Consider the following 25,059-nt stretch of genomic DNA (forward strand, 5'->3'; position numbering starts at 1 on the left):
AAAACATGTGGTCCACATTTATTTATTATTTTCCAAAATGCACAAATTAGAAGAAGAGACACACAATCTAGCATTTTCATAAAACCATCATAAAACATTAACTACAGAGCTGTGTGATTACATAACGCAGGCGTGAGCTTAAAAACTCCAAATGTATAAAAGATAGATACTTAAAAAAATTGAAATTTATAAAAAATTTGCTTAAAAGTGAATATGAAAATTGGTAAAACATCTTTAAAAAGTAATAGAAATTTTGACATCAATAGCCTATGCACTTTAGTTCAAGGAGTTCGATTTCAGGCATAATTATTACCAGTTTACACTGACATATATTATTTTAATATTCCTATCTTACATGGCACGCCCTTTTAAGACCAAAATCACTTACTTTCTGGTTCCCTGACAAATCTCACTGGCTTCACCAGCGCTCTCTCAACAAAGTCTTGTTAAATTTTATGAGCACACATCACAAACACAGATACCCTCTAATCAACCATCCGAAAAACCTTCACATATAAAAATACAAAGACCATAGTACCGCAGCCATCAGAGAACAATGGTAACCTCTCTCCTCTTTAACACCACCTGTGTTAACATTATTACCACAATAAGCAGCTTTAAAAAGAGGTGATGTGAAACAGACATCTTTGGGTTTGATTTGGGGAATGTGATAAACACATAAAACTGGTTAAAAAGGTGTAAAGTTAACCAACACCTGGGAAATAAAACCACGAGGTCCTGAATTAAGTCAGAATGATTAAAAAAAATCAATATCAAAAATACTCTCAAGTAAATAAATCTTGTGTATAAATATCAACAGACTATTGGAGTGTTATATTTTGTAGCACCAATGAGCTAGTTGATGCAAGGACACTTACCCACGAGAGGGGTGGCTTCAGTTATTCCAAATGACTGTGATGGTCACACAAAACGATGCTACTGTGAAACACCTATGGTACAATGAAAACACACTGCTCTATGAGCCAACTTATATAAAACTGATATGGAATTACAGAACGAGTGCATAAATATTGAACGTATAGTGAAATGCGGTGAACAGTTTGGATTTGTAAAAACAGTGCTGACAACTGGATTGTTGCAAAACTAGAACGAAATCCATTCAATGTTCAGTTTCACACTTTTCCAACCACCACTGGGATTAAAGTAAGACCACTGTGTACGATAAGCAATGAGTAACAATGGTGCGAGCTCTCACGTAATTATCTGCACATAATTAAATTATTCAGGGTGAAAACAAACACACAAACAAACTTGATGTTTCCTTTAAGTACATAGATGAATAAACATCTGTGGATTGGCTGTGTAGCTGAGCAGTAGGCGTGTGGTTTACTTTAGTTCACCAGCAGGAGGAGAGGAGCCCAAGAGCGGAGACTTGGGGGAAACCTGGACAAGTAAAAAAAAAAAAGTAACCAAATTATAGTTTAGAATTTTTTATCAAATTCATCATGGTTAATCCATCCATCCATCAGGGTACCCAAGGTAAGCCAGCGGAAAGATGTAGTCTCCCCAGTGTGTCCTAGGTTTGCCCCGGGGCTTTTCCCCATGCCCCAAATACTTTGGAAGGAGTAGCAACTCTACTCTGAGCCCCTCCTGGATGACCAAGCTCATTTTACCTCTAAGAGATAACCCACCACCCTTCATAGGAAACTCATTTCTACTGCTTGCATCTATGTTCTCCTTTTTTCAGTCACTTCCCACAGCTCAAATTGTTTCACCAGATCAGTGCACATTGTTGCCACTACAGCAATAACCCATTTATCACTCTCTCTGAACCCATGAACCTAACACTGGGAAGAAATGAACATTTTGTGAAGTTAAAATAACAGCTACTGCCAATCCAAGAAAAATCTCAGGTTTAGATCCTTTTACTGTTTAAGTGCATCATATTTCCCCTGTATTTTCTCTTCCAGGAGTGGTTTCTGTTCATGTAAAGCACCTCTTGATCACTACATTTACATGCAAATTAATATTACATTACCATTTTAAATACAAAATATATTATATTTGAGTATGTGTCGTTGAAACCACACATCCTGTTTGTATATTAAGAATTAATCCCACTGAAGCATGTTCTTGTTAAGATATGGAATTACTCATATGTTAGGGGCATTCTTTAGACACTGTACTGTCTCCTGGGCCTTCTGTTCACTAGGTGACTCTGCTTTGTTTTGATCATGCTGTGCTTTGTCCTGAAAGAGCTGACTGAGAGTAATTACCTGGATGAGCAACACAGGGCCAGGTGTGCTCAGGCTATGACTAACTGGTTGAGCTACAGCTTGGTCCTTGGGTTCCCTTCTTTTGCTTTCAACATACATTACCAGTCATCCAAACATACACATTTACATTACATGTAATCACACATTCCTGATAGTTAATTACAGTTTTCCAAAAATTCCCTTTGTTAGTGCTTGTTGTAGTTTATTAGCCAGGTTGTGAAATAAAATGCATAAAGCACATCTGGAATTTGTCCATCACTTGGGGGTTTATATACTAGTTTATGACACACCTTGCCTGTTTACGGTCAACTTTGTGTTATATACAAACTAATAGCCAGCTGAGAGGCTGGGATAGTGATTCATACCTGAAAGACGAGTGCAGATGGTTGGTAGGATAGAGAAACATGAGCAGACTCATGTCTGCATGTTTCAGCAATGTGCTGTCACTTATGGAAACTTAAAAAAATAAACTTAAAAGAATGAGTGAAGTTTAGGTTTTGTTGGGGAGCAGGTAGAAGTCAAATTATATGACAAAGTTATGCATCTCTCGTTCTGTTTAGCCAAAGAGCTGCACAAACATACACCATAAAGCCCACATTAGGTGAGAATGTGTACTTATTCTAAGGCAGTGACTTGTTTGACAGCTGCAAGCTTGTGGGTAATTGGTTTCTGGCTTAAACAGATTTGCTTGTTTGCTATTTTTGCTCAACCCAAAGCCAACTTTAATTTCTGTAGGTATGCAGTAAACCATATGCAACTCTTGCATATCAACACGTGTTTGAAAACACGCAAACATTGCAACACTGCCCAGATGTGGGAAGGAGGCTTATTTTAAAGAAACTGGTTGGAGGAATAATTGACAGAGGTTGTATTTTGCATGGCTCAATATGTGACAAAATCCAGTTTGGATGGGTTGCATGCAAACAAGAATATTACATAATTATCCGTGTGCTATTAGCCATAGAAAGTGGCAATCACTTCCATGACACATTTCTTGGATTGTTGAATGTTGGTGTGAAAGGGCTACTTTGTGTCTTAGCAGCATATTTAGATACTCACAGGGGATGGAGGCTTTGCAAAGTTGAGGTGAGCGTACAGAAGCACAGCGATGTCATTCTGACTGGCTTCAAGGGCAATGGACAGAGCAGTGCTGCCATCCTGTTTAATACAATGAGAAAATGTTGGTGAGACGCTGGTTTTGGGAAGGAGTTCGCATAACCACAGACCGAACTGGAATTCTTACATTATCGGTGAGAGTGGCATCACATCCTGGCACTGATAGCAGCTGACGCACAATGTCCACATGACCATGTTCACAGGCACACATGAGTGCAGTGGAGCCGTCGTCATCGCGGATGTTAACTTGTGCCCCACAGGACAGCAGCGCTCGCACCATGTCCCCTCTACCATGACTGACTGCCAGCATCAGCGCTGTCTGTCCAGCCTACAAAACACACATTGGTTAAAATTACTGTTACCCTAATTTTTTAACCAAACTGTGGACACATTGAGACTGCATTTGTGTACATGGTGCAGCAGATACATTTTGAGCAGAATTCTTAAAATCACTTGTAAGAAGACGGTCTAGTTTCTAGAGCAATTGCAATGTGATTGCTAACAGGAATCAAACCAGATGAGCGAATGAGACTGGCTGTTTTTTCTACATTGGCTTCATAGAAATTCACAACTTTTATCCCCTGTTGTCATATCCCACATTGCTCCAAACTTAATTAGTTAGAGCGGCTTTTACTGAATGACTGTAAGGAAAGCAACAAAGACTATAATCACTGGTCTCATGCATGTCACTGGCTTTTGCTACCTGCACTATGCCCAAGGTGGTAAATTGTATATCCACACAAAATCACAAGGTATTCAGATTTTTCTGGAATATTTGCCAAAATGTCACAAAAAAAGTTTCAGACAAATAAAGACTGAAAATTCTAAATAACTGGGTAAAACTGGTGCATGAAATATTTTCCAGAAATTTGTCAGTTTTATAAAAAATGTCCCTGTTAATGGATGTATTCCTCTGAAAGCCAAATGATAATCAGATGCTTACAGTGTTAAAGGTGGAATAAACAGAAAAATACATGGAAGTAAAAAAAAAAGAAGTAGAAATATCAGCTCATTGTCTTGAGAAATTGGATTAAAATAAAATATGTCCTTCACATGCTAAATGCCTCCCAGGGTTAGTATCGTGCACCACATTTTCCTTGACAAAGAAATATTTCAATAAAACGCACATTTAGTTTGTTGGGATCTGGTTACCACTTCTTGTTTGGGTAACAACCAGTGGGAGGCTATGAAAGTTTTACAGTTTTGTACTTTTCTAACTGTCCACACAGTGTCGCTGTTGTGACAACTTTTGTGAAGCACTTGGCCATGGGTCAGCTGTCTACAAAGTTTTTACTCTTGTACTTTTTGTAATGATTACAGTTTTTGAAACATAAGACATTTTATGCAGTCCTAGTCCTGCACTAATGCATGACAATGGGGGATTTTTGTGTGTGTGTGGAGACGCAGTAAAAACTAATGAGCAGTAGAGGGCGCACCTGGCTGGCCTTGGCATTGACATCCCCTGTGCGCAGCAGCTGCAGGACAGTTTGAAGGTCACTGTCGGAGTGGAAGGCAGCCAGAGCCGTCAGCATGATGGCTGTGTAGCCCGCCTTGTTCTGCTTGTCAGCGTTACACAAGCCTGTCAGGTAAAGAGGCCAATCAATTTGACAGGTGATATAACAGCAGCACAACAAAGTAAAAGGGATCGTTACCATTAATAATTTAATATGACTTATTTCTTAAATTGTAGAGATTATCATAATAAAAAATAACCATAAGACTTTACATTGACTCTTCAGTCTTATGAGATTTTACTTCGCTTAATATCAAAATTTTCTCCAGCGCCTCTGTTGTTTTCTCATAAAAGCACAGAACTCACCAGTGTCCAGCAGAAGTTTCACCACGGGGAAGTTGGAGTGGGAGACAGTGTAGTGAAGGGCTGTATTCCCGTTGCCGTCAGCCATATTTATGACAAACTCCAGCAGCTGAGGGGAGATTGAGGCGAAAGTGTCCATGTAGGCCTTGACAACAGCTGTGTCGGCCGTTTTGTGGCAGGACACACGTAGCCACTCTTGCAGCACTGTGGTGTAAGCTGCCCTCTGAGATCAGACACAATGAGGACTGTTAAGGCAAATAAACATTTGACAGATGGCTGGAGAAATGCAAGAGCAACGACGACATCAAAAATGTGAAACCAAACCTCAGGAGAAGCCTTGAGTTAATGTGTTGTTTGATCTTTCATTACTTGCAAAAATTATGAAACCAAAGTTAAGAATTTTCTTATTTTAACTTAGTCTTATTCCAGACATGGGGTGCAAGTCTTAGTCTTAGTGCCGTTCCCAAGCCAGGATAAATGGGAAGGGCATCCGGCATAAACTCTTTCCTGAATCAAACATGCAGATAATCAAATATCTTAAGCTATGCTTTAGTAAATATTTAGAGTTGGCAAACTAAAGTAAAATATATTCTAAATTAAATTATTGAGTGTGCACAGTTTGTGGGTAGCTGTGCCTCCTTGTTTGAGGTTGGTCTATGTCATTTATTTTAAAAGTGAACCTTCTGAATTTCCTAGAAAGAAGTAACGACAGAAGAAATGTGAAGAAATGTGGAGAAATGTGAATTAGACTCAACACGTACTGCTCCTTGTTGGCTGAAGGCATTAGGTTCCCCCAGGGCTTTCTGCAGGGCATGCAGAGCTAACATCAGGCTGTCAGTCAGCTCCAGTCTGTGGCAGATAAGGAGACAACATCACTCTCAGATGTTCATAGATCCTTTAATCCTCACAGACAGACTCTGTGTACACTTACCTGACTTGTTTTGAAGGCGCTGTCGCAGTCTCATTTGAAATACGTTCATCTGCTGGTTTGCACTCTGACTGGACGCTGTACCGCTGCTGGGCGTTATCACTGATTTTAGTGAGGCCAGGTGATGAAGAACAGGTAAGTGAAGCCTTCTGCTCAGGAGTGGATTCAGTGCTAACTGGTGTGGAGGTGACCTGTTTGTGCTTTTCTGATGATTGTTTGACAGTCTCAGAATCATTTGATGAACATGGAGGAGGTATGGCGTGGTCTGATGCTGGTGGCTGTGAGGCACATTTTTGCACCACAGTGTCTGTCGCTGGTGACTGAGGTGCTTTGTTTGATGGCATTGTGTCTACAGCTGCAGACTGGCTGGGACTTGAGTCTGGAATGGCAGCTGGTAGTTTGACAGCATTTTGCTGAGGTACACTGGTGCTTTCTTCTTGCTTGGAATCCTTGTTGTGTATTGTCTGCTGGTGCTGGACTGTAGACTCTGGAAGTTTTTCTCTGGCTTCATGATATTCACTAGAGTCACTCCCCTCATCTGAGCTCTCACTGCTGCTATCTTCTGAGGATGTGGACTCGTAGCTGTAAGACACGAACAATTTTCACTCTGCTCAAACAGCTCAGAGTCTTTGCAGGTGACACAGGGAGTACATTTCTGCTTCTTCTTTTACCTTTTTACTTAACCTTATGCTGACAACATTCCCTTGACACGGTACTCAGTGGATGAAAATAGCCGACTGCTGCTATGCAATAACTAACACTTACCCTCCATTGACTCCAATAAACTGTAGGTTTTTCTTCGTAGAGGGCGAGCCTGGTTCACCTTCTGCTTTCCGCTTCATAATTGATCTCAGAGACAATTGGGGAGATGAAGCTAGAAAAGATACCAGCAATTATTCATACAGTGGGAGCATGATGTGGTCAGAAGACACTAGTTTAAAAATCACATACCTGTCTTAGGTAAGCCTTCTTGTGATTGGATAGAATCATTTGCTTCTTCCTTATTATGCACAATCTGATCATCAGATGCAACAGCAATGGCAGGATTAGCTACAGGTACTGAGGTGGACAACCTGCTCTTCAAGACATCGCGTACCTGCTTAGAGCTGACTGCAATCGGCAACTCAACTGGAGCATCTGAGGGAGAGAGACAGACAACATTTCAAAGCTAACTAATCAGTCTTTTTGTGCAGTAATGCAATAAATAATTGTTATTGCAAAGATACAGTCTGATGCAGTACAATCCAGCAGTAATGCAGCATTCCAAACCCCTCCAGTTAAAATTTAAATATATTAAATATAGAAGTATTTGCGACTTTTCAGCTTTCAGTAAAAACATATATTTGAGGGTGACAGACTCAGTTTCTCAGACAATGATTAAGTCTAGCCTTAGACCAACCCCCGCCCGACACACACACACTTTTTTTTAAGAACAGATCCTTGGTGATTTTTTTCCTTTCAGTTTAGGACTAAGCATAATTCATATCTGGGAAACCTTTTGCACAGGTTTCACAAAATGCTCTTGCATTGGACTGCATCAGACTCTCCAGTTTAAGCTCATAAAGTCTCAGTAACAGACCTTCAATTCGCCCTCTCTGGTGGTCTTCCACGCCTCCAGCAGCTGGCTGAATGGGGGGGGAGCTGCAGGTCTCTGCTCGGAGCAGTGTTCCCACCTCTACCACAGTAGGCTGCTCCAGTGTGTACACCTGAATTCCTACAGTTCTCTGGTCCCTCTGGTGTCGTTGCTGTGTGAAGCTGACTAGTGTATGCAGGCTGCAGCCTTGAGGCTCCTGCCAGCCCAGGCTCGTTGCTATGACTGGATGCTCTGCCTGAGGGCCCTTCTGGACTCCTGCCACCTGCTGCTGTGCAGCCTGTAGTTCCTGCATTGTCCTCTGTAGTTGACCCTCAAGCTGACCCACTTGATTTTTGAGGACTTCTGTCTCAGGCAGCAGTCCCAGATCCTTCTCTTGAACCCAGACCCCCACATGACGACTTCCTCTTGAGTCCTCTGGTCCCACGCCAATGGTGCGCACTTCCCGCTTTGCATCTGGTCGCACTCCACTCACAATCACTGTGTCCTCAATCTCACACCCTGAGTCTTGCTTGGACCCATCAGGTGTGGTGGGGGACAGTGACCCTGCTGGCTTATTGTTGTTGCTCCCCTTTCCAGTGCTCATGTCTTCTTCAGGGATGTCAATATAGAGCTCCCCTCTGGGACGACCTCGGTTGAACCCCAGAGTGTGGCCCAGGAACTTCTGGCTCTTCAGCTGGACACTGAGCTGCCGTTTCTCCTCCTGCAGCACTGAGATTTTAACTTGGAGCACAGGGATTGTTTTCACCTGTTCTTCTAGCTCCCTTATCTTTCTCAGGGCTGCAGCCATCTGCTCCCTGACATGTTGCAAGTGAGCTGGGGTTGGAGTTACTGGGGTGGACAGGCCAGAGCTCATGGGAGTGAAAGATCCACCTCCACCCTGTGACCGGTTGAAGCTGTGTGCGCTGCTGATGGAGGTGTTAGAGCCAACTACACTGCTGTGCATGCTGCCAAGATTGGAGAATCTCCGTCCCTCTTTCTCTTCTTCCAGCTTCCTGCGAGCATCCAACAGAGTCTTCTCCACCCGGGCAGTGCTGAAGCTGGGCCTTTGTGATGTATGGTAGCCTGGGGCACAGTAGGAGTAAGAGGAATGCCGGCTGTCCATGCTGGCATTGGAGCAGAGAGACTCTGTGGAGGTCCACCAGGAGCCAGCGTAGCCATAGCCACGGGGCAAAGAGCCATAGCGTGGCCGGCGTTGGACAGGCACCTTCTTGATAGTGTTCCCCTTCTCTATGTCGTTAACATATTTGAGGAAGTCTAGGTCCAGACGGTAGCCATAGGGGGTCTCCACTGAGTAGGGTGCCTCCTGTTCTTTGGCGTGCAGGGAAGGGGGGGCAGGTGGGTTGAGTTTCCCTGCAGGGGAAGGAAATAAACTTTAAACAAACGGAAATCTGCATCTAATCTTGGGTTCAGACTTCAGAAAAAAGCATCAGCTACTCCACAGTTATAAATGTACTCAGAATTCATCACCAAATTAGGCACAAAGTGGATTGTTGGAGTTCATTATGACACAATCTTACAGTTAAAATACATGCCAGTTGTGTGATAGTTTAAATCCTAACAAAAGCATTAACCTATCATCATTTTTATGTTGATCATTATAAGGAATTAAAAATAGAGGGCGCACCTGGGAAGCCGGGGTCCATATGCAGCACCTGTGCCATAATGCGCCTGTGGCTGCTTTTCAGACAGTCACACAAACACCTCACCTGTAGGGAGACAAAAGTGTTGAAATTAAACATACTGTACACTAAGCATTTCTATAAATAACAAAGGATTCAAGATTTCAAGAGCTTTACAACAATATACACAGTATACAGAGTACTGCAATGCTGTTTCACCCCAAGCCCCCCATGGTGCATCTATAAGTATATAAAAGATATATCTCCAAGAGATATAAAACTAGGAATTACAAATAAATAATATGCTAAATTTGGGTAAAATTAAGGGATAAAAAGGTACTAATTGCTAACTATACAATACTATAATAATAACTATTCAATACAAACTGTACCATAAACAAAGACAGAACAGAGACAATACGAAGTGGATTGTGCAGTAGGTGTTGAATACCAGGTTCAAGTTACGGTCAGGATATTGTAGACAAGACAGGACATGTGAGACATGTGCAAGATGCAAAATATGCAAATACAGTATAATTTAGATGTGTGTTCAGTAACTATGTGATTAAGTGTGCAAATAAGCATATTGCTCCCAGGTCCAGTTTGTAGTGGATTTGTGGAAGTTTTTGTTGTTTTGAGTCTTTTGGTGAGTATTTTAAGGTGTTTGTAAAAGTGGCTTTTCTTGCATTAATTATAAAGATGCAATCAATGCAGTAATACACAACTGTCTACATCCAACTAAAACCTAACAGAATCAGTATTCAAATATCTTAATATCTTAAGTTAACTGTAAAGTCTGCATGACATAGTGTGTCCAGAAATAATTACCGCTTTTGACTGCATTGCTCTCTCTGTATAATGGTCAGAAATAGCATTAGCCTTTCTACCCGCCTGCCTCCATTCCTTATTTTATCCTTCCATTTTTTTGAGCATATTGGGCCACTGTCAGTTGTATATTTGTTTCTGTTCATAGCATTCAGAGAAGAGAAGTTACAGGGGGAAAGTTTCCTGGCAGCTAATTCTAGGACAGAGATTTGCCAGTTACAGCCTTATTAGGAATCATCTGTGCGCACTTACTTCGCCTCTCACATTAGGATTTACAGACACTCTCTCTTCTTTCTCTCCTGCACTTCTTCCATCTCTGGCTTCTTCTCTATTTGTCCTTTCTTTATGCTCTTCTGCTCCCGTTTTACCCCTCTAAGCATCAGCTGATGATCAGAAGGTTTCAGCTAGTCCCTTTCTTTTCCTCTGCACACTTAGATGCTTTTTAATTCAGCCAAAACACACAGTGAATTGCTGAGAACTTGCATTTTACCAAAGGTAACATATGGATTTTGACTCTTTATAAACAAAAGACTAAGCCTTTCCCTCCACAGAGAGCAACACACTGCCAGCAAAAATGTAGAAACCCTAATGCCATGCCTCTGAGTTGGTGTGTGCTTGGAAAAGATTAACTTTCTAGGTCATCACTTTGTGGGAACTGTGGAAATCTTTAAGCCGTCCACAGCATTAGTCAGTTGAACATCTTTATATACTATGGCTTTGATAAGATAGGAACAGAAGTCTGCGCTGCAAACCACTTTGTTTTCAAGTGCAAACTATATTTGCCTCAGTCTAAAGCTGTTTTTTGTTTTTTCTCTTCCTCTCTCGCTCTCGCTCTCTCTCTCCATCTATCTTGTGACCCTAGCCCGTGCTTGCTCATTTGTGAAAAGTAGGACACTTGGAAACACTGACTAAATTGACATGGTATTTTTGAAGTGCTTTAGTCAGTTTAATTTCTCGATGTGATTCTGCTTATCTGTACCCTTTCATCACCCTCTCATTCCAAGATTGCCACACACTATTGGGCCGTGAAATACAGACTGCATGCAAACCCAAACCCATTTTAAGATTGGCACCATGGTGGTAAGGAAGAATCACACTGGTTAATCTAATTTAAAATGAAGCCAACTATCCTTCAGCTTACACATGAGGACTTTATGCCCCAGATATAAAATTTTAACTTGCATATGAGAAAGTGGAGAAAAAAAGACAAATCTTGACTAATATTGCAGAGCCTTTAAAAAAGATGAAGAATTTGGCTGCCTGCCTTCAGCCTACAGTTTAAGTGTCTGTTTATCTCCATTGAAAGTGTCAGACTGATGGTGTACAGTGTCTGGTGTACAGTGCGGTCTGGGAATGACTACATATGTGAGAAAGTGAGAGTAGGACATAGAGGCGTGGTTGCAAAAAAACAGACTGTGTGAGAGAATATGCGTACAGGGTGGAGGGCAGCACTGACAGGGGACAGCCGATGAGATATAATTAGAGTATGTAGTTTTGCAACCTAACATGCCTGCCAAGCAGACTGGTTGATGTCGTCTACTCGACTTCCCTTCAAATTCCACTTTATTTTTATAATTTTGCTCTGAAGAAGCAAACAAGCATAGAGAGACAGAACAGAAAAAAATCAGGTTACTACGGGTAAATCATTAAAATGCACACAATCAATAGCTGACTACATGGTGATGGTTATTTGTACGATTAGTCCCAGAGGGAAAAAGAAAAAAAAAAAAAGGAAGGGTCAACCCAGACACCTGCTGATGAACACCTAATAAAAAACGTAGATGAATATCCAATAGTCCATCAACTTTATCCAGTTCACGGATGAGGCCAGAGGGCCTGATCCATTCAGCATACATCTGACGTGCAAATATAAAAATCCTGTATGAGCAATGCCTAATTTCCAAAACTATAGGTACCATGGAAAAAAAAACTCCCAGACACAGGAGAGTAGTTTTCCCTGTGTAAAACTACCATTCATAAATAACAGCCAATTTAATGAGCAGAGATGATAAGTTTTTCCTTTCGGATATTTCTTTTATGATAGCAAGGAAGCACTCCCCTGTAAGTGGTTCTTGTCCAGACACTTCTTTGTTATTGCCTTTTTACTGGCACTAAGCAATACTTCATGGCTATATTTGCCTCAAATGTACAAGTCATTTGGTCGATTACCTAAATATATGATATCGAGAGTATAGTCAAGCTCAAAACCTATTATGAGTTTAATTTATGTTACTGTCTTTGCTCAGTAAGATTGTTTTGCTGGACAATTAGAAAACATGTGATAATGATCAGCCATTGTAATATCACATTGTATCCAGCAGTGTCCAGATTCCAGATCTGCCCCTTTGTTGATGTTTTCTTTTTGGGGTTATAAAAAAATTAATTATTAAATAAAGGTGCTGTCATTTTATTTTATTTATATAACCTATCTTCACCTGTTAGTGTTGTATTTGTTCCTTGATTTGACCTTGATGTATAAGGCGGAATTTTTTCCCAAGACACTGCATATATGAACAAATTCTGGGTAACATCAATAAAAAAATATTTATGATGACCTCATGTAAATTGCAGGTTTCACTAAGAAGTTGAAAACTTTTGAGATCTGTATTGGCTGAAATAACAGATATGATGTAATGCCTTTCCAGGTCCAGTCTCTAAACTTCAAGTCCGAATTATACTCGTTTAAAATCTTCACTATATTCCAAAAATCTTAAGAACAGTTATTCCTCTTACATTAATTAAACAATATATTTAACAATACTTCTGTCAGATCACTTAATTTATTTAGGTACTTGTTTATCTCACCTACCACAGATTGTAGGATGACACTCAACTGGCTTAATTCTTAACCTTTCCATTTTTGCACCATACCCACTGTTGCACCAGCAGAATGAATACTGTAACTGTGTTGCTCTACAATAGTCCTTCAACCATGGCAGGAACATTCCACCTTTTTCTTTTCCTAGCTGTAGTATTTTAAATTTTACTCTAGACTTATTACCCTGCCCTATCCTACAGGTATTCATTTCCATTTATTAATCTGTTTTATTAATATCTCTGCTGGTACGGACTGAAAAAGGAATAGCAGAAGAAATAAAATCAAATTTTCACAATTTCTACTTTATTATACAAATTAAGGGAGCACATCGTTCACGGTCTACTTTTATTTCTTTTAGCATAAAACAATAATTTAAATTTGATGTTGTTTAGATTCTCTTGTATAGTGATACCTAGGTATATATAATACTATTTTTTTCTGCTGAGTTTATAAAATTAGCGTTGATAAAATATAGCTTTATAAACACATATTTTGGGTCTAGTGTATGTATAATTTGCATCACGAATAAAAACTTGTTTTATCCCTGTAAGTAAATTTGCTGTTATTCCAATGTGTTTTCTAATTACTTGAGCAAGAAGCTCTATAAATAATGCAAAGTGCAAAATGTAAAGTGGGGCTTAAGGGACACCCTTGACGGCATACTCGTTTCAAACTAATTACCCTGAACAAATTCCAAAATTCTGAAATCTTCTTATTTAAACTGATTATTTTCCACTATCAGGCTCCTACAACAACAGCAGAGTGTTTCATATGTGCTAATGTGTGTGCACGTATTCCACTGAGTGTGTGAGTATGGCTGGGGTGGAGTGGCTGACCTTCCTCTCCGTCTCTCTGGTTTAAACAGAGTTCCTTTGAGATGACATCTGAACAGAAACCAGCATTTGCCCTTCCCCAGCACAACTCTCCCCAGCCAGCCTCCATCTAGGACACATGGTTTGCCCCCATTACTCCCCCCTACCTCCTTCATAGAGCTGCATACCATGCTAGAGGAAGCTAGCATGGTCTGGTCTCTCCCCTCTATTCCCTGCTATTAAGATTAAGACAACCCCTGGGGGGGTAAGATGCAGGTCATCCAGCACAAATTACGCGTCTGTGGTATGTCCTGTAGGATGTCACGAGAGTAACTGCATAATGCTGTAGCTTAATTGACTACTCGTACTCACCACTGAAAAAGATTTTTTCCTCTATGTGCATGAAAGTTTCGGGTTTACTCCTTTCTATGCAGACCAAACTCCAGCATGGTATTAAAAGGGTTAAAACTCGGTTTGAGTTACAGTGTGGATAAACATTCCCTCAGAAGACTGAGACCACCGTGATGAGTAATTTTAAAATGCCAAGCTTCATTTCAAGGTCTGTTCTCCCTAGTTTATCAAACTCATTGCTTCCATTCATTGAGTCACCTTATTATTATTGCCATTACAAAGGATTAAACCTCAGTACTACTAAGTCAAAAATACCGCCGCTCTTTCCACCACCCAGAGACGATCTTTATGGAGTTTTCCATTGCACTGCTGACTCTCAGCCTTTGGTGATTGCGATTTTGCTCAAGCTTGGGAATGGTTTGTGAATTAGGAAAAGAGGGATTTATTTTCTACTTCATACCAGCTGCTTGCGCTGCGAGGATGGGATCTCTCCTCCCCAGGCCCCTTGCCTCTCCCTTCCTTTTCTTGCTCTCTTACAGTCAGCACCTGCGGGAAATAAGAATAGAGGAAATTTGAACTTTGGCTGCCACTGCCTTTGACTGTATCAGTTAGTAGTCCAGAAAAATGACAATAACTGGGATATATGCAGGAATAGTTTTCAGGGGACATCAGTAAAATCATGGAAAGGGTGTGCAGCTCTGCTGACACAGAGATAAACAGAGATTCATAACAGGTGGGCATGACGTGAGGGTAAACACAGGTTGCAAAGCAGGAAACAAACATTTCAAAACAGAACACACATCCAGTGTGTCAGTGTGTTTGACTCACACACCGGATGTGAACAACATACACCCATAAGATGCAAATCACACACTGATTGTTGCACAATATAAGTGAAGCCTGAGCCATGTGCAAGTTCTCCTCACACAGCTTTCTAGAAATAATTTCCCCCACCCCATTCCAGTTCAAGGCTCTCTAATCAATTCAAGGCTGGGAGCGGGAGCCTCCCTGCCATGTGATTGGGCAATGTGTCAGTTTTCTAACTCTCCCAAATCCAGTGGCACTCACAAACACCCCCACCCTCTGGATTAGTGGGAACCTGTCTGTATCACCTAAGGCTAGACTGATTTCATGAGCCTTATGATGCATTTCCTTCAACACAGTCTTAACTGCTGTGTGAGTGTCAACCAGACATGCTGCATGACAGCGTCTGCTGCCGATTCTCCTACTTTGGCTCCAGCAGCACAGAGTCAGGCTGCTGTGAAAGTGCGGTCGACATTTTGTCTGGAGTTCTCAGAGCCTAAAAAACACCGACGAGTGACCTTTGCGTCATATCATAACAAGGCTTGCCGTTGTTCTGTCCATTGTTTCATTGTGTTGCCATGCCAATACCACTGAGGGTATTGGTGGGAGAGAAACATCTTTTAGACTAGAACTACAGCCAAATCACAAAGAGCCATTCATTCAGGCCCTAGTTCCACAGCTGGTTCTAATAGAAATCAAGGAGGGGCATCTCTGAGAAAAAGAGAGGGAGCGGTAGACAGAGTATGGACGAGTGTGTGGTAAGGAAATTTGCCTCAAAACAAACAAACAGTTGGTGAAGACCTGTTATGGACCCACACACTGACAGAAAGTGGAAACACAAGATGCAGGACTTGCACTGAGTGACTGATATCTAAATCTAAACAGGCTCCAAAGTTAACAAAACTAGATGTATGTGTTGATGACTGTGAATAATACCAAAGTAAAAACATATTATGAATACATTTCCACCTTAGTTATGGGACCTCATTTATCAAATCCAAAAGCTACTCGCAAACAATGAGATCAAAGACAGCGGCGCATGTCGGGCTGTTATAACTGTGCGTTTGGCGGAGATGGCAAATACCAAACATTACAGAGGAGACAAGCTGAACTCCCATGGACTCCCACAGAACACAGATGAAAACACACATACCCCCTAAACACACCAACACTGTCTGAAGCCTGATGACTCCCATAAATCAACAAACACAGTTGAAGATATTACTTTGATTTATTCAAGTAAGGGCAAAGATGATATGAAAGCCCAGTGATTTAGCTGCTTTTAATTCATCTGAAAAGTTTTAGCTCCCAAAGAAAAGCTCTCAGAACGGCAGTTTACGTGCTGCTGTCATCATACCAGGCTAATTGTCTGTTTCAAAACGGAGACCATATTTGAGGTCTGACGAAGAAAGGGTTACAGGAAAGGGAGCTTCATCTTTCTATTCCCCAAGGACGCAAAAACAACTCAGTCACTTCCTCCCAGCCCAGGAGAAAGAGTAACAAGGAGAAAGAGAGCATAAATGAAAAAAGGGGGGGTAGCAGCGGTAGGAGAGGGAGAAAGGAGTACAGTGAGAGAGGGAGGGTGGGACAGAAAAGAGGGGAAATTCGAGGAAAGACAGGCAAACTGTAAAAGGAGGGGGAAGAAAGTTTTAGATGGAAACTTCTGAAATGAGAAGAACATGCCTGTTCTCAGATTTGGACTCCACCAGAATGAATCACGCTGACACCAGAATGAGTGCTGCTACTAACGCAGGACAAACATCTACAGATCAGACAGAGGGGCCGCAGAGCGCTCCTCACAATGAGTAAATAACGATTCAAGAGGACCTCTCCTCATAATCCCACATGGCTCCACCTAGAAGATTACCATCATTTGTACATTCCTCTCCTAAAATAGAGAGAAAAAAGAGAGAATCCCTAAGACAAGTAGCACTTTGTTGCACTAAATAAAGCTTATTGTTGTTCAGAGTTGTTTTTTTTCAGGGTAACAGGCCACAGACCTCAAAAAAGATGTGCTGAAGGCTTTTAAATGTCACATAAAGATGCTGCTGTATCTACTGAGACTTCTTTGTCTTCCTCCTCATTCTGCAGCACAGATGGCTTCATTCAGCCAACTAGCCCTGGATGAATAATAAATCAGAAAGATTAAAACAAATGTTTCCCAAAGAGCTGAAGAATAATAAATGCAGAAGCAGCAATAGCCATTTTTCACCCAGCGTAATGTGGCTGAAGAGCATATGTCACCGCATGACAGAAAGGGCCTTCACCAAATGCGAGGTCAGATGATCTCATATCAGCATGCTCATACAGTGTGTACTCATGCTGCTGGTGGGACATGTGGTTTTTGACTAATGTAGCCATTAAATTCGGGACAGTGAAATCATAACCCAATGGGATGTCACCTCCAGGACTTCTTGCCCTTTAGGAAAAAGCCCTGTTTTTCACATTAAGGAGTGGTGATGAGAAGGAGCAGACGGCGTGGAGCTGGAGCAGTCTGGTGCTAGAGAGACTATGGCCAAAAGGAGAGGCCGGCCAGCTCACATTACTCCTGGAACAGGAGCAGAGTAAACACCCGCCTCTCCGCTATTGGTCATTGTGCTGACCTCCAACAGGAAACTGAGCAAGGGTGGGGCTGAGCGACAAGGAGCGGCACGGGGGGAAAAAAGCCATTTGGGAGAAAATTCCTGAGCAGTTGTGGAGGTGGGGATTAAGACGGATGCTGAGCAGAGACGCAGAGAGTTGCTCTGTTTTAGAGAAACTGAGGTGGTCTGGAGAGGAGGAAACCCAGACAGCAGTGATTGAGAGATGGTGGAGAGCCAGTCACAGCAGTTTGAGGGTTAAAAGATCAGGTCAGCGTGTGTGAACAGATGGTACAACAGAACGCAGGAAGTCATATCAGTCCGGTTTCCATGCTAAGTTAAGCAGTTCCTTCTCGAGAATCTTATCAATTACTTCCTGATTTGGTGAAGTTGTTGATGCAACGGTTGTACAGACACAAATAAAACAAAACAGACAAGGGGAAAAATAATAATCCAATGTACTTTACACATGTTGCTTACTGGACAGCACAGTCCATCTGGCTTCTCTGGGTGATTAATAAAATAAAGGAGATCAGTCAGCTTATTCAGCAGGATAACAAATTACTGTCCCTATTAGAGAAAAAGCCAGCTTTTCACCATATGTTCACTACACTGCTCTCCCTAATCGACAGAGTTAAGTAGGAGTATTAACTCACTGTCTTGACCACAGCAGTCTCATGCTGGGCTGTATATTTATCCAACTCTAGTGCAAAACTTCCTGTTTAATATTCATGTTGTTATGGTGCATATTCACAGTGTGCTTTTTAGAAAGGAAGAATAACACACTAAAAACAAACTGCATGCATAAATGAATAAGGTCCATTAATATTATTATAGAGCCCTGTGCCATAAACCATCATTATTTCACATGACTTTATGAACATGATATACTGTCTTAATATAACAGGTGATTAAAAATGCAGTAAAACTTCTCTGAAAGGCTCATCTGTGGTTAAAAAAAAAATCCAAGAAAGTGATAAACAGTCTCACACAGGTTCAGGGTGTAATTTCATTAGCCTTGCTAAACAATTTAAACGCCCGGCGTGTGGCCCAGTGTGCAAATGGGTTTATGGGCCCTGCATTCCTCCACTGCACCCCCGGATCCAAACACTGTAATGAAACAATCACATTCCAGCTCAGAAAAAAAAGAATCTGCTTAAGGAGACTCCAGCTGCTGACAAACCTGGACACAGATCCATAAAATGCAGTCTGGGGGACTCCCTTAGAGTGGGTTTTCTCTTTTACTGCACTTATACTCAACATATCTCAAATTAACAAGCAAATATTTAGTTAGCAGTCCTCTTAGCTGAAACTAAACCACATTATTGTCTTAATAAATCCTACAATCACGAGGGCTCTGATTTTGCCTTAAACCACTGTAACAAAAGCTAATTTATCCCTAAGGTCTGTCCTTAATGCTCTTTAACTATATTATAATATATGGGTTCTATATGACGCACCAACACCTTTTCCATGTAATAACATGACAGATGGGACAGAGACCACGTGAGCGCCATGCAGCTGCTGGTAGGTGATTTAATACAGCCAGCAACCCATTACACAACAGCAGGACAGTGGTGTATTGTATGATGTAGTGTAACAGGCTGATGACTGCACTCCCACATCCTGCAAAGTTCTGCTTGCCCACCATGAAAACAACATCTGACTGAGCTAGAAGTTTCTCAGTAAAATGACTGCATTCATAAACAAATAATATAGTAATGCAAAAATTAACAGGGAGATTCTAGTTTATTTGAGAAAGAACTCAGGTTAGAGATGTCTTTCAAGAAAGAAAAAGAAAAAGAAAGAGCAAAAGGTATATATTTGATCCACTTGCCCTGTTAATATATAACCCCCCTTCTTATCACTGACCACTGGCCAGCTACAGCTGGCGAAACCAGCAAATATTGAGGGCAAAAAGCAGCGCTGAAGAACATCTGGAAGTCATGAAAACTTGCAGCGTGCGTGGGACCCACCCTCTCCCATGAGCCCTTACAGTTTTTAAATGAGATTTTCGTTTTTAATTAAATTATAAACTGACTGGATTGTTGCAACATTTTCTGAATTAAGCACGAGATTAAAAAAAAGTTTCAAAGCCAAGTGCAAACACACCCAAAATGCCTTTCTTTCTTTTTTGTTTTTTTGCTATTTTGGAAATGATGTCGCGTTTAGTTGCATACTGCGAGATTTAAGAGCCTAAAAGTTGAGCTTTCCAGGCACCCCCCCCCCCCCCCCCTCCGCCCTCCACAAGCCCACCAAGACAATAATAGAGCCCTATGTAATGAATTAAAGCCGCTGTATGGAAAATGCAAAGCTTATAAACAGAAATGTTAAGAAAGCTAGGGTTGTGAGGCCAGAGTTAGTGTGACAGACGCACTCTCAGTCCCCATATGATGTAAATTATTGATAAATATTGATAAATCTGGTTAATCCCGCGCGGTGAGCCTCCAGTGATGCTGTGAACAAAAAAGAGGACGCACCGGAGAACCAATCGCGAGAGTCAAACATTCCTGCAACCGCAGATAAATACTAATATGAAATTATAAAAGCTAATTAGTCAGAAACATTTAACAGAAATACACAACCAGCCATAAGCTACGCTGGGTGTTGGTTTTTGAGGATAAAGGACCCGTTACTTCAGAGAAGGAGCACCGGAGGGGAGAATGGGCAGGACCGACGCTTCACAAAAGAAGTCCCACTGAAAGCTCCTCGTCTGAAGCCATTTACAAAACACGCTGACAAAGACAGACCGAGCTGGTTTTCGCACAGAGGAAAGTCAACTTATTGTCTGCTCTTACCTGCCCTGCGCAAATCCTTTCTGTCGCCTCGGCCCAGGAGGAGCGCTCACTGACAGAGAGACAAAAACACCGCAGCCAAGATGCTCCGAGCCCCCTCCCGCTTCTCTTAAAGGGCACGCGGCCACGAGGCCAGGCGGTGGGCTCGCGCACTGCACGTCTCGCTGGAGTCTTCATACAGAGACATATATGAAGCTGTGCAATCGTTTGACCCTCCTTCAGTCTGAAAGTCATAGATTAAAAAAGGGGGGCAAGCTATTTTAGTGATGAGATCATTTATGATCACACTGGCCTACATTTATTTTTTTTTTACTGTAATGGAAAATTAAAGGGTTTCTTTTAAATGGGTCTGGTTGTTTATTTATTATGTACTGTACCGTTTATCTATGATAGACATATAAAAATGTATTTAATTTTATGTAAAAAAAAAAAAAAAAAAAAAGCAAATAAAAAAACAAATTGTGGGGAAAAAACTTTATTTATAAAAATGTGTTTGTTACTTCTAACAATATAAATGTCATTCCTTCAAGAGCAGTTTATTAGAATCGGTTAAACGCCAAAATATCGATGACTGGAACTCATGTAAATAAACACAATGAAGTCAACGTGGTGATTCTCTTTTCAACGCCTTGTTACTTCTATACTCATTTTTAAAATATTAATCTAATCAAGCATCTGGCTTATATGTGTAATAAATAAATCTTTTGTAAAGGAAACAGTTAAAATCTTTGAATTGCTAAACTTTCAAAATAAGACGCCTTGTTATAAAATAATAAGCAACGAAGTACAGTAAAGTCAGCAACTATAATCTTAAAAATCCTCACTGGTCCCCAGCTGTCACTGGTAACATTAAAGTTTACATACTGTACTCGATAATAAAATATTTTTAAACAACTTGATCACACTTTTTGGATATGAAACACTGAGCTGTGCATTTATTTAGCGCCCAATCACAACAACAGATGCTTTAAATGCAACTACAGCTGTCAAACTAGTACAACAGCATATTAAGTTTCAAGTTTAATACTGAAGTGTAGCAAACTGGAGATACAACTGAAAAGTCTAAAATATATTCAAATCCATTAAATTATCAAATCAAGGAACGCTGAGGAATCCCAATAAACGTCTAAGACCTCAAACAACCTCTTTAGAGATCCATGGACATCAAAAGTTGTTGGTGGAAGGACACCGAGTATCTTTGAGAAATTTCATACCCCACAAAAGACTTGCAGAAACAACCATAAAAGTCCCTGCAAGAGGATGTCGCCAAATAAACAAATACAAATAAAAAACTATATGTAATCATAATGGTACTGTAACCCTTGTGAATGTGCAGTAAATATGTGATGAAATAATTATTCTTAATTATAACTGTTAATTTTAAGTTATAACATCTGAAAAAGAATAGTCTACAACATTCAAAAGTATTGAGATTCATAACTAAAATTAATACATGCAAATTTAGTAATAATTACTTGCAAACCTTGTGTATGTTTCATGTAGAAACAGAAATGTAGAAATGCCACTATGTTACTGTCGTAGCCCCGTTGTTAGAGTAGTTTTTGTAGTATCACTGTGGTCTATGGGTATTAAAGATGCTTCCCATACCATAATATGATACTGACTGCTGAAAAGCGAAGAAACCATGTGTGAAAAACATAGATTTCCAGTAACAAAACTGTTAATGTGAAACAGTGTTAAAAATAGTAAACACATTACTACATGAATTTACATCGTAAGACCCATAAATAAAGGATGACCAGGAGTGTAGGGAGAAATATTTAATAGAAGACAGTGTAAATAAATAAAAAAAATTGCCTATCTAATCGGTAAAAAACAGTTTCCAGCTCTGTAAAATAACAAAAGCACATATATTTTAGTAGTTACAGTGTTAATGTGCTGCAGGTTGTTTACAATAGTGCAATTTCATAGATACAGTAGATGGAGATTTCTACAATAAATGCAAACCACAGAGGTGTATACATACAAAACATTTGGTCTTATACAGAAGCGCATAACAGTCAAACGAGGACTTGTTTACGCAGTCATAACATATTCAGTTATCTATCTATCTATACTGTAGTATGATAGTGAATGTCGCAGTTTGAACATGCCTGTGTGAGTAAACGAGATGGCCTGTCTTTAGACAGTGCTTCTGTGATAAACATCTGATGCGACTGCAGTGCTTTTCTAAGAGTTCACAGTTTTAAGAACACATTTAAACATCCCATCGAGTCAGTCTCTCCCACACATTATGAGCTCAATCATATCAAACCTGGACCTCCACAAAAAGCAGCCCACCAACTCTCTTTATTGAACCCTTATAACGAGAGATGGGCAGATAAATGTTACGACTTGAGGGAGAAGGAATGTCAGTTATTTGGTCTGTTGATAACAAAAGAAAACTCCCTGGGACTATTTAATAACAAAGTCTGGCAGTGATCACTACCAGGGATTAAAAAAAATCTCACAAATTAAATAAGTCCATGACACAAAACAGACAACCTAAGCCTGTTCAAAAGCAGACACTCGAAGCTAAAGAAAAACAAATGTAAAACAGTGCACTAAAAACTAAAGGTAAAGTCAGATCAGGCTCTGAGAGATTACTTTGGGTGGATAACTGTAAAAAGCTTTCTTTAAACGCTGCCATCTTAGAGCCTTGCTCCAAATGACAATGTTTACAGAGCAGATAACCTTCCTGCATAAACACCAGAGGGTTTTTTTTCCCCAAAAGAGGTGTGAGAGTGGTGGGGATGGTAGGGCAGCGAAAGAGGTGACAACTTACTGTGTGTGCATAGAGGGACTGGAAGGGGGAGGGGGGTGTTAAGACATGACTAGGTGGCCAAGGGTGATGAGTGTAAAATAACGAGCTAGATGAAGAAGAGGACGGTGAGTTTGTGTGTTCCTGCTACAGTTGGTGTGCAATGCAGTGGGGGGAAGGGGGGACAGACGGTATGAGATGGTGCTAATTTTAAAAGCTTGTTGCTTTGTGTCGCTTTGCAGCTTTCTGTGGCTCAACAGTCGACTTTGCGGAAACTCGACCTACTGTAAGAGTTCCTGCAAGAGAGGGGGGATAATTAGTAGGAATACTGGTAAAAAGATTTTTGTCAAAATCAAAAACATATTTTAGCAAAGATGTAGTTCATTTTTATTTCATTTGAGCCAAAAAAATGCCACCCAAGGAGTGTGAAAGTTGTCCCACTAAAAGCTTACATGGCTTTGAGTCAGCATTGTGGTTCCAAGAATAATAATGATAAACCCCTAATGTAATATAGCGGACCAATGGAGCTCAAAGTTTGTGTTAATATTTTAAATATCTGGGATTTTACATTTCTCTGTGCTGCAGCATCGGTCTGGCAGGTGCTGTTGACTGTAACTGTTTCTGATTAGAAATCAGTCCACATGCAAACACAGAGGTGCAGCCAGAAGATGATGAAAACCAAAAGTAACATATGGTGATAGTTTCCATAGTCAAACAGGCTACAGCAGTTCAAGAAGTGCATCATCTTTTATTAATGACTGTGGAATAAAATGTGACACATTTGAAATCACTGAAATGTGTCTGCATGTCTGCTCACTGGTGACATGCAGAGCATATAGCCTGAAGCATGACACAGTTTTACGTTCCTCTTATGTTAGCTTGATGTGCTTGAAGAAGCAGCATGAGATCATTTTATGCGTCTCTGTGCGTAGGCGTGTGTGTGTGTTATTAATGTCTCAAGTTACCGTTGTGTTTGCAGAGTCGGAGCTGGTAGGGTTCTGTAAAGCTGGGGGATCTTGCGGTTGATGAGAGGACCCAGAGCTTCTTTCAGTTTATGATAATTCCTTTCTAGCTCTCTGTGGTACTCTTTCTGATCTGGCCCAATCAGGGCTTTATTCTTCCTCAGGGCATCTTCACACCTGCACAAAAAAGAAAGACACAGGGAGTTGGGATTTGTTTTTATTGGCTACACAACAGTCTTTGTCTGAGACGGAGATCATGTCAGTACCTCTTAGCGAAGTCTTTAAAGCAGAGGCGCAGTTTGTTGTGATGACGAAACAGCTTGGGGTCATCAGGAATGTCGGCGAGAAAGACCTGCGCCACCTCAAGGGGGCCCTGTTAGGGGAGACAAACAGTTACATATTAGCTGAGGAATTTCTGCCACTGCTTAAAACACTAACCCAGACTTAAAGCTCTGCTTTGATGTTATTATTATTCCAGGGGGACCAGCATTTCAATTATTTTATCACCTGGTTGACAGTGGTGCCCACACAGCCCTGGAGCACCATCTGAAGCATTTTAGAGTCTGCGGGGTCTTGGTTTGTGGCGAAAGCGAGCTCCTGAGTCTTCTTCTGCATATCTTCAATCGCCACCTCAATGGGGACAAGAATAATCTGGAAAGCCAAAGATGTAACAATGAACATACATCATAATGTCTACATTTATTTAAAATCTGATCCCTCCAGTAGAGACACCCACCTCCTCCTTGTGGATAACATTGATCCGTGTCTTGATGTAAGGGAAGGCGTGAGACGTTGTCAGGATGGTTTTGCGTTTGTACTGCTCGTGCAGGTCGCCGTGAGCGCGGCCGTCCAGAGTGAAGGGAGTGCAGTACATGAAGGTACGCAAGTTGTAGTTCTTGTCAAAGTAGGTGATTCTTTCCTTCAGCTCATATGTGTCAAAGTAGGGCTCGACATAGGTGATCTGCAGGTAAGCCTGAAAAAGTCATCAGTACAGTTAGACATTTTTAAAATATACATATTCTTTAAGCAACAAACATACACA

The 25,059-nt window shown here is 40.9% G+C and overlaps 2 protein-coding genes across 5 annotated transcripts in view; both read right to left on the reverse strand.

Annotated features, from left to right (window-relative positions):
- Positions 1-6: 6 nt before the first annotated feature.
- kank2 (KN motif and ankyrin repeat domains 2) lies at positions 7-20,443 on the reverse strand. Of its 2 annotated transcripts, XM_082530289.1 has the most exons (15): positions 20,298-20,443; positions 16,921-17,040; positions 16,604-16,808; positions 14,577-14,662; positions 9,316-9,397; positions 7,677-9,041; positions 7,049-7,234; positions 6,863-6,971; positions 6,101-6,679; positions 5,931-6,018; positions 5,173-5,392; positions 4,790-4,932; positions 3,481-3,681; positions 3,297-3,395; positions 7-1,404 (listed from the first exon to the last, which is right to left on the reverse strand). In XM_082530289.1, the coding sequence occupies exons 5-15, from the start codon at positions 9,350-9,352 to the stop codon at positions 1,348-1,350; spliced, it is 3,084 nt and encodes a 1,027-aa protein (XP_082386415.1). In that variant the 5' UTR covers positions 9,353-9,397; positions 14,577-14,662; positions 16,604-16,808; positions 16,921-17,040; positions 20,298-20,443; the 3' UTR covers positions 7-1,347. The 2 variants fall into 2 exon arrangements, with proteins under 2 accessions (XP_082386415.1, XP_082386414.1); XM_082530288.1 differs by lacking the exons at positions 16,604-16,808; positions 16,921-17,040 and having other exon boundaries at positions 20,298-20,442.
- A 1,619-nt stretch (positions 20,444-22,062) lies between these two features.
- Positions 22,063-25,059, reverse strand: part of dock6 (dedicator of cytokinesis 6) — a 30,905-nt gene continuing 27,908 nt past the window's right edge. For all 3 annotated transcript variants that reach the window (XM_082531882.1, XM_082531881.1, XM_082531880.1), the window contains 5 exons: positions 24,754-24,990; positions 24,525-24,668; positions 24,284-24,390; positions 24,021-24,194; positions 22,063-23,351 (listed from right to left, as the gene is read on the reverse strand). In XM_082531882.1, the coding sequence (XP_082388008.1) occupies positions 23,309-23,351; positions 24,021-24,194; positions 24,284-24,390; positions 24,525-24,668; positions 24,754-24,990 (705 nt within the window). In that variant the 3' untranslated portion in view covers positions 22,063-23,308. The remainder of the gene's footprint in view (positions 23,352-24,020; positions 24,195-24,283; positions 24,391-24,524; positions 24,669-24,753; positions 24,991-25,059) is intronic.

This window comes from Aulonocara stuartgranti (genome assembly GCF_965226115.1).
Source record: "Aulonocara stuartgranti genome assembly, chromosome: 4".
In the NCBI taxonomy this organism is placed as follows: domain Eukaryota; kingdom Metazoa; phylum Chordata; class Actinopteri; order Cichliformes; family Cichlidae; genus Aulonocara; species Aulonocara stuartgranti.

Excerpts from the sequence above, each read along its gene's own strand:
- kank2 (XM_082530289.1), bottom strand. The coding sequence starts at position 9,352 with ATGGCACAGGTGCTGCATATGGACCCCGGCTTCCCAG. Across the intron at positions 9,042-9,315 it reads TATGGACCCCGGCTTCCCAG|GGAAACTCAACCCACCTGCC; the intron begins GTGCGCCCTCTA and ends CTTCCCCTGCAG. Across the intron at positions 3,396-3,480 it reads ATGCCACTCTCACCGATAAT|GATGGCAGCACTGCTCTGTC; the intron begins GTAAGAATTCCA and ends TGTATTAAACAG.